Genomic DNA, 8,786 nt, shown 5'->3' on the forward strand with positions numbered 1-8,786 from the left:
ATAACTGGGTAGCCTACTAGTCATCAAATGTGATTTAGTAATGTATGTTAACATGATATAACAGGCCTAGCTAACACATCCTGAAATGCCCCTCTACATTGCATAACTGTGAAGTGAAGTGAAGTGAAACTTTATTTATATAGCGCCTTTTGTACATGAATGCAACTCAAAGCGCTTTACAATAGAAACTGGAATGTGATCGGTTCCTTTTGTCTTGTCTCCAGCAGGTGTGGTGTGTACCTGACAGTGGCTCGTAGGGTTAGACCCAAACCCAGTCTCAGACCCCCCAGGACCAGACACAGCCATGAACAGAACGCTGTGCACTTCCCTGCAGTTATCCAGGACGTACAGGTCGTGTCTATCCAAAGCTCCTCATCACAGCGTCTCCTATGGCCGGGCCGGCGTCCCTCCCGTCCCTCCCGTTCTCTCTCCTGCCTCCAGGTGCCACTCTACCAGCATCAAGGTGCGCTCCTACCTCCAGTACTTTAAACGGAAGATCAAGCCCCCGCCCAGTCCTCCGTACACCCACGTCTGCCAGGTGGGGGACCCTGTGCTGCGGGTGCAGGCTGCGGCCGTGGACCCCGCGGCAGTGCTGGGTCCGGAGGTGCAGCTGGTGATCCGTAACATGGTGACGGTGATGCGCAAGCTGGACTGCGTGGGACTGAGCGCGCCTCAGGTGGGAGTGCCGCTACGTATCTTGGCGCTGGAGTTTCCGGAGCGTATGTTGGACGACGTCTCGCCGGCGGCGCAGGAGGCCCGTGGACTCACTGTTGTGCCGCTGCGGGTTTTTATCAACCCTGAGCTGCGTGTGCTGGACGGGCGCACGGTTCAGTTCCAGGAGGGCTGTGAGAGCATCTCAGGGTTCTCCGCTACGGTCCCTCGCTACGTCTCTGTGGAAATCTCAGGTGAGATACATTACACACACCTGCTACAATGTCATTAGGGGTCTATCCAGAGCCTCTTATAATGAAACAAGTATAATTAGTCCATTTAAAACTGCTATATGACTTAAATGACATGGCTAGTTGGGATGGGTTAACCCTAATACTACTGTCTGAAAAAGACGAAATAGTAAATTTGTAATGATGACTAACTGCCTCATTCTTGAAATCAAATAAACTACGCTGTTCTGTAGGTGTGTGTTTGTGTGTGCGTGCGTGCACATGCGCATTAACGTGTTAATCTATCTTTCCCAGGCCTGAATGAGAAGGCAGAGCCTGTGACCTGGCAGGTGAGCGGCTGGACTGCACGGATCCTGCAGCACGAGATGGACCACCTAGACGGAGTCCTGTACATCGACCGCATGGACAGCAACACCTTCATCAATGTCAACTGGGAGGCCCAGAACGAGTAGAAGCTTCAAACCTACTCTGGGGCTTATTCAGGAGGATAGAATGTCTCCGATTGTTCAGTGACTTTGCATACATGTTCTCTCTGACGAAGAACAATCTTGTCAGCGCTACGAGACATGCCTGCTACATTCTGCCCTCTGAACACACACACACCTCTGATCAGCCGTCACGTACGAGGGAGCCATGGAAGGACGTGTAAAAGGGTTTAAAATGATCATGAACACTACCCCAGCCCAGCACCGTGACTGTGACAAATAGACTACATAGGTGTATACTTTCTGAGTAATATGTTGTCAGGAGAACAAGAACAAATGCTGAAAAGTTGGTTCATTGCAATTAAATGGTTGGGGTAATAGAGCATGCAACTTTCCCTGTCTTGACTGTACTGTATGATGGATGTAAACGGACTGCACTTATATAGCACCTTTATCCAAAGCGCTTTACAACGGCCTCTCATTCACCCATTCACACACACATTCACACACCAATGGCGGCCAAGCTACCATGCAAGGCGCCGGCCCGCTCACTGGGAGCAATTTGGGATTCGGTGTCTTGCCCAAGGACACTTCGACATGTGGCCAGCCGGGGCTCGAACCGCCGATCTGCCAATCTCACGATCATTAGTGAAGTGAAGTGAAACTTATTTATATAGCGCCTTTCGTACATGAATGCAACTCAAAGCACAATTAGACGATCATTAGACGGCGCCTCTACCTCCTGCGCCACAGCCACCCCAATGTTTATGTAGAATTCCTGCAAGTTGATTTGTGAACATAGCATGGGTTATTATTATCCATCAATGAATGAACTGATTGTTGCGCTCAACAATCGGCTTATTCAGTCATTTTAAGCAAGTCTAGAAGAAAGAGTTCTCTGGCCACGTTGTTTAATGCAAAGGCCATCTACTTCCACACAACTAAAGGAGCTTACAAATGACTGACAAACTGATCTATCACCAGAGATGACCAGAATCATACGCTAGCTGAAGGGTGTAAAAAATAAGCTTTTATATGATGGTGTTGCACCCAGCAATCTGTTAGAATCAGTTCTTTTGATTGACTGCTCCAAGAAATAGGAGATGTTTGCTCTATTGCACAAGTGGAAGTTTATTGAAGATCACACGTAGAGTACAAAGTAGTGCTGCAGCAGCTGGACCCAACCCTGAGGCGATCTCAGAGGAAAGGTGTTTACTTCTTCAGTTTACAATACGTCATAGACTTTCACAAAACACAGAGCCCTTCCCCTTTTGGCCACTATGATGTAAGAGTCCATGCCCTTTGATTAGAATGTTTTAAAACTATGAAATGAGTGTTGTCTTGTGTTTGACGTGAGAACGGAAAGGCGTATCCTGCTGCACCTGGCTTCAGGGCCATCAGATGCTTTCCCAGACAGTAGCTTACAATGGGTCGTATGTGCTCTTAGGATACAATACTGATAAGTGCATATTAAAACAGGAAAACTGATAAGATATGTAACATCATAACTAAGCAGCTGGTGCTAGACAAATGAACAATAGGACCTTTGAAAAATATATATCCTAACAAATCAATACAATAATAATACATCAATGTCTAGAGTAGCATTCAATAAGAGACAGACGCATGTTCCCATTTTCAAATCCCAACTTTTTATTGAAATCCAGAACTAATGAAAACAAACATACTAAATTAACAACCCCCATCATACAGTATTGTCTCAAACAAACAAACGTCTAACTTAAGTACAAGTATGTGTCCGTATCTCAATGTTTAATGGCAGTTGACTAAATAGTCAAGGAAATAAGGCTACATAAAGAATAACTGACAGTTCCACACTGAAACCCAAATAGAAAAATATATGAGTTCTTAAAAGGCTAATTATGAATCGTAAAGGCAACATGTGGGTGATTGCCATTATTATTATCAATGTGGTGCATTTCTTCATTCCAATGAGCCTTTTAGGCCTTGTTTAAAGGCACAGTGCTTTTGCCAATAGATCTATCGCTAAGCCACGCCCCCTTTGAAAACTACAACGCTTCACTGACAGTGACTAAATGACATTCCATGACTTACAGTGGCAGGAGTTTGCTGTGATATGATTGGACAATTTCTATTTTGGGGCGTGGCTTAGCGATAGGTCCATTGCTAAAGTGCAACTCAAACAGTTTGTAAATTCAAATTCAAACTGTGGTGGACTGGTCAAAGGGCTGGCCGCAAGCACAGTTAAGTGGTGTTCTATACCAACAGTCTTTACAATACTCAGCGATGCAGTACCGACACAGGATGTGTGGAGGCTTCGAGCACGCCTGACCACCAGAGCAGTCGCCCAACTCACGGATATCATGGCGGCTTCTCGAGCACTGCACCCCGTCTCTGCATTCACTGGTGTGAAACGCCCTGCAGGTCAAGCAGGCCATGCGAGGGTCGGGGTGGGCAGGGTCACAGCAGCCATGTAAAGGAACAGGCTGGGGTGTAGCGACGCTTCTTCCATCAGACTGATCGTGCAGGCCAGTGGACTGTCTCTGGTCGTCATGGGCAGGGGACAGAGCCACACTTCCCTCTCTAGGACTCCCTCGCTGTGGCGGTAATGACCTTTTACTCTCCCTGTGCTCCGATTCGACCAGGTCACAGATCTCATGCCTCTCCTCTTGGCACTTATACAAACAGGCACAGCTCACGCTATGTAGGGTGTTGCAGTCCTTGCAGTGTTGGATGTACCGATTGTGGGACTTGATGCAGCTGCATTTCTGAGCAGACACGTTCTCCCTGCCATCTCCACACGCTTGGGACGTGAGTGAGAGTGACTCCATCCTGTCTGACGCCGACTTGCACAGCTCCTCGTATGGACTTTCCCTTTGCTTGTAAGGTGGGCTGTTTACGGTAGGCACTAATGGGGTCAATGCAGTCTTGGTCAACTGGCAGTTCAGTGTAGAGACACATACAGTCTCTCTTGGTGTCGAAACACCATTAGAGCCCCTTGCGATAGTCGGTGGTGACGTGTTAAACCCTGACTCTCTCTGTGCGTCCTTACACTCCAGGGCCTCTGCTGTATACAGATCCAGGTCTAACTCCGCGGTAGACAACTCCAGTAGTTCCTCTTTCAGTGGCGCCATGGTTTCCAACCTCTTCTTGGTGTTCTCCAGGGATACCTGCAGGCTGTGACCCTTCAGCCTCTCCTGGGTCAGGCTCAGCTCCCACTCCGACCCTCCCCTGGCACGCTTCCCCGGATTGGCCAGGAGGAGTTGACATTCGCAGCGTGCGGCGAAGAAGGCGCAGGACAGGCGGAGGAGAGTGTCTACCGGGACGGCCGGGGAGCGAAGGAGAAGCTCCTCGCACCGTCTTGTCTCCGTGGCGTGGTATCCTAGCAACCCAAACAGTTCCAGCACCTGCTGCATGGAGAGCGCAGGCTTGACGTAGTGGGTGAACATGCCCGAGAACATCTGGATTAGAGAGAAACAGAGAGGGATGGGGGAGGGAATGAAAGAGAGAGATAGGGGGAAGATAAAGAGGGAGGTAGGGAGAAAGAGAGACAGAAGATAAAGTGGGAGGGGAAAAGTATTGTTAGTGTAATTGTAGTAGTTGTAATGTAAACAATACAAATACACATTTTCGGGACAGAGACCCTTTCCACATTTTGATTTGAGATAGGTATTAAACTATACACACTGATAGCCAACAACATCCTTGCCTGGCTCACAATCTGTATGTAGTTTAGCCAGCTCCACAACCCTAACTCTAACCATGACAACAAGCTATTGCTGTCGGATATGAACCTAGTCATAGGAGTTCGCTCAAGCCGATACAGATCTGGATCTAGGCTACCAAACATCCCCATATCTAGTACATTAAATTAGCATACCTTCACCACTCTGTACTCTTTCCTCCAGGGACAGAGGTATAGGTTGAGGGCTGCCAGTTCCAGCACTTCAAACGCTCTGGCCAGCCGCTCCAGGCCAGACCCGGCTCTGCCCAAGGCGTGTGGCACCGTCTTGAGTGACTCCTCCATCAGACCCAGAGGATCCAGGCCCAGGGAGGAGTGTACGTCCTGGGCACAGCTGTCCCTCAGCAGCTCCTCCACCTGCTTACACAGGTCCTCATCTCGACACACCAGGTTCCAATCGCCCTGTTCGATCCTGTGCTCCAAACTGGTCCGGTAGCAGTCCACCAGATCTCTGGCTCTGTTCTTCCCCGGGGCGGTCATCATCTCAGCTACATGCAGGGAACAATGGCAATATAGCAACATTACAATGTTATGGATGCAATCTGTGGAATGGGCGTTGTCTAGAATTTATGATATTGATATTGTGGTGAAAAGTGGGAAGAACCATGTTTACGAGAAGTCGTGAGCTTAGAATGATAAGGTTCTATCTCCGTTTAGAATGATAAGGTTCTATCTCCGTTTAGAATGATACGGTTCTATCTCCGTTTAGGGTAGTTCAGAGATATTGAGCGTCAAAGTTTTTACATTACATTATGTTCTGTGAGATGGAACCTTTGTATTTTATGAATTACTAACTAAAAAATGTCAACATTTTAAAAATAACACCACACAGGCATTAATAAACACCTAATGGATCAGATTATGTAAAAAACTCAATTTTGACAAAGATGGAGATAGAACCTTATAATTCTAACGTCACGAAATGTACTGAAAGTGAAAGTGGCCTGACATGCTCATAGATAGTATCATTGTTTATCAAAGAAAAAAAATTGCAATAATAATAGCAAGGCCTAGTTAGCAATCGTACGCGAAATCCCATGTTCACGACCACACGTGTAGACCGGAGATATCATAACATAAGTGTCAAAAAAATAAACCAGCTTAGCTAATGACTCACTGTTGTCATCGAGCAGAAGTCATTGCTAAGGCTTTAGCCTTGCTAAATAATGGGTGCGTTCCTAAACACACTCTGGAAATCTGATCAGCACTCACGGCTGTGCCTCTTGTCCAATCAAATGACTTGGTCCCTTTGTGACGTTGAACCGAGCGGGTGCTCCGGCGCTCTCAGAGCGAATTTACGAACGCAGCCAAATGTTTCAGTCTCGATTGCCAGTATTTTTGCTGACACTACATATTAACAACATGTTTGCAACAACGTTTGAGGTTAAATCCAAGTAGCTAAACGTCTCTTTCATGAAGCTACTAAGCTATCATGGAATGAAATTGCCTGTTATGAACATAGATAGTAGATACTCACTGACCGAATATTCCTCCTAGCTTGCTAGTTAGCTAGCTAGATGTCTGCTTGGCTGACTTGGCTCGCGTTTTTATCAATGTAGCCAGCTAGCCAGGTTGATAACATTTAAAACTTTTTGGGTAAAGTATTCCCTAAGTCATTGCGATCACATGCGGAGTGCTGCTAATGACATTCATAAGCGTGATTTGTTGAACTCCCAAAAGTTCAGAAAAGTAAAACACTGTCACGTGTCCACTCACCCCCCAACAACATAGGTGTCGTAGAGTGCGTTCGTAAATTCGCTTTGGGAATCTGATCAGCACTCGTGGAATGACTCTTGTCCAATCAAAGTACTCGGTTGCTCTGTGACGTTGAACTTACTGTGCACTCCGTCGCCCAGAGAGCAAATTTACGAACGCACTCCTAGTGGGATGTCTTAGCACTCTAGGACCAATAGATGGAAGGTCTGATATACGACGGTAGTATACTATTTTAATAAATTACAGACACAAATTCAGAAAATAAAAAAAGGCTTTTTAATTTATTAGTCCTCTAATCTAACCCCACCAGACAGTCACTCCATTGATTGTATACAGTTGTGCCGTTCAAAAGCCATCACTGTTCTGTAACACGTGTTTTATACTCAACTAAAAGACGACTCTCTACGGTTCAAGCCAAGGGCGATTTCATATTTGAAAAAAATATATAATATATATATATAATTTGACAATGCCGAACAAAAAAAAAAGGAAACGATTTGGTGAATGTGTTATTGTGTTGATGTGACTGGATCTTATCATGTGTGTTTTCTTGAAGGCTAAGAGGAAGAGACGAGTAGTGCCAAGATGAAGACCCTGGATGAGAAGGTCACCCTGGATGACCCTGGATGAGAAGGTCACCGACACGGATTAGATTTTATTTAGAATGTTACAAAACTTTTCTCTGGTGGGAGTGAGAGTGTGTTACTACTCTGTTCAAACTGTTTAAGAAGACCTCCAGGAAGATCTAAAATGATTCAGTAGTAAATGTCCTTGTGTTGTATTCAATCTATTGTATTCCTTGTCTTTTCTTATTTCCCAGTTGGATTTAATCATCATGGACATTACCAGTACGATTCATTGACACCACTTGAATAGAACACACTCCTACACTTACAGCTGAGTACCACCAGAGGGTGCTACTGCTACATCATTCTGTGGGTCCGTGGTGCATTGAGGGTGAAACGTAGAGCACTAACTAACTAACCATAGATCCATTTCTGACCCGACTCCAGTGAGCCTCACCCACACTAAGATACCACTGGTAGATAGAACTGAACCACAGCCATTTAATTTGGCTCAAGATTAACTCCATAACAGCATTCCTGGCCGTGTGCTCAGGGCGTGCGCTGCACAACTGGCCGACGTTTTCACTGACATATTTTACATTTTTTGATATTGTTTTCTGAGTGGGGGCAGTCCCACTCATATTTTTATTTTTATTGCGATAGAGACAGGAAGGGTGGGTGAGAGAGAGAGAAGGGATGACATGAAGGATATGTCCACGGACGGAATCGAACCAGCAACCCTGCGGTTACATGGTCGACACCGCTTCACGCCCCTCCAAGCGCCCATTCACTGACATGTTTAACCTGTCTGTCACTGACCCAAGCAGTTGTCCCCACTTGCGTCAAGTCAACAACCGTCATGCCAGTGCCAAAGAACTCTGCTGCAGCGGGCCTGAATGACCTCCGCCCCGTTGCACTAACCCCCATCATTATGAAGTGCTTCGAGAGGTTGGTCCTGGGCTGCCCCCACCTTAAAACTCACCTACCCCCACACAAGACCTCCACCAGTTCACCTACCTACCACAAGAACAGGTCAATGGACACCATCTCCACGGCACTTCACTCCACCCTGATCCACCTAGATACAAGCAACACCTACGCAAGGATGCTGTTCCTTGACTTCAGCTCAGAATTGAACACCATCAACCCCTCCAAGCTGGTCACCCAACTCAATGACCTTGGTATCAGCACCTCTCTCTGCAACTGGACCCTACAATAGGCTAGGTGCACGATCTCACTACTTCCTGAAAGGCAACTGGTATGAACATAATCCTGTCTCACTCTATTGGTTTAATTGATTAATCAGCTGTGCACTGTGTGTTCCAACGGTTTACCGCACAGCTGATTAATCAATTAAACCAATAGAGTGAGACAGGATATGTTCATACCAGTTGCCTTTCAGGAAGTAGTGAGATCATGCACCTAGCCTATTACTTTTTTTTTTGTAACAAAT

The 8,786-nt window shown here is 46.3% G+C and overlaps 2 protein-coding genes across 2 annotated transcripts; one reads left to right on the forward strand and one right to left on the reverse strand.

Annotated features, from left to right (window-relative positions):
* Positions 1-234: 234 nt before the first annotated feature.
* Positions 235-1,599, forward strand: pdf (peptide deformylase, mitochondrial). The gene is made up of 2 exons (XM_080545140.1): positions 235-905; positions 1,197-1,599. The coding sequence occupies exons 1-2, from the start codon at positions 305-307 to the stop codon at positions 1,352-1,354; spliced, it is 759 nt and encodes a 252-aa protein (XP_080401266.1). The 5' UTR covers positions 235-304; the 3' UTR covers positions 1,355-1,599.
* A 1,493-nt stretch (positions 1,600-3,092) lies between these two features.
* Positions 3,093-6,638, reverse strand: spata2l (spermatogenesis associated 2-like). Its single transcript, XM_080545378.1, has 3 exons — positions 6,533-6,638; positions 5,190-5,539; positions 3,093-4,770 (listed from the first exon to the last, which is right to left on the reverse strand). Exons 2-3 carry the CDS (start codon positions 5,532-5,534, stop codon positions 3,511-3,513), a joined length of 1,605 nt encoding a protein of 534 aa, XP_080401504.1. The 5' UTR covers positions 5,535-5,539; positions 6,533-6,638; the 3' UTR covers positions 3,093-3,510.
* Positions 6,639-8,786: the final 2,148 nt, after the last annotated feature.

The sequence above is a fragment of the Nansenia antarctica genome (genome assembly GCF_963989245.1).
Source record: "Nansenia antarctica genome assembly, chromosome: 14".
Taxonomy (NCBI): domain Eukaryota; kingdom Metazoa; phylum Chordata; class Actinopteri; order Argentiniformes; family Microstomatidae; genus Nansenia; species Nansenia antarctica.

Bases quoted from the DNA above. Each gene is read 5' to 3' on its own strand.
- pdf (XM_080545140.1), top strand. From the start codon at position 305: ATGAACAGAACGCTGTGCACTTCCCTGCAGTTATCCAGGACGTACAGG. The intron at 906-1,196 runs GTGAGATACATT...TATCTTTCCCAG, and splicing joins CGTCTCTGTGGAAATCTCAG to GCCTGAATGAGAAGGCAGAG.
- spata2l (XM_080545378.1), bottom strand. From the start codon at position 5,534: ATGATGACCGCCCCGGGGAAGAACAGAGCCAGAGATCTGGTGGACTGC. The intron at 4,771-5,189 runs GTATGCTAATTT...TCTCTAATCCAG, and splicing joins AAGAGTACAGAGTGGTGAAG to ATGTTCTCGGGCATGTTCAC.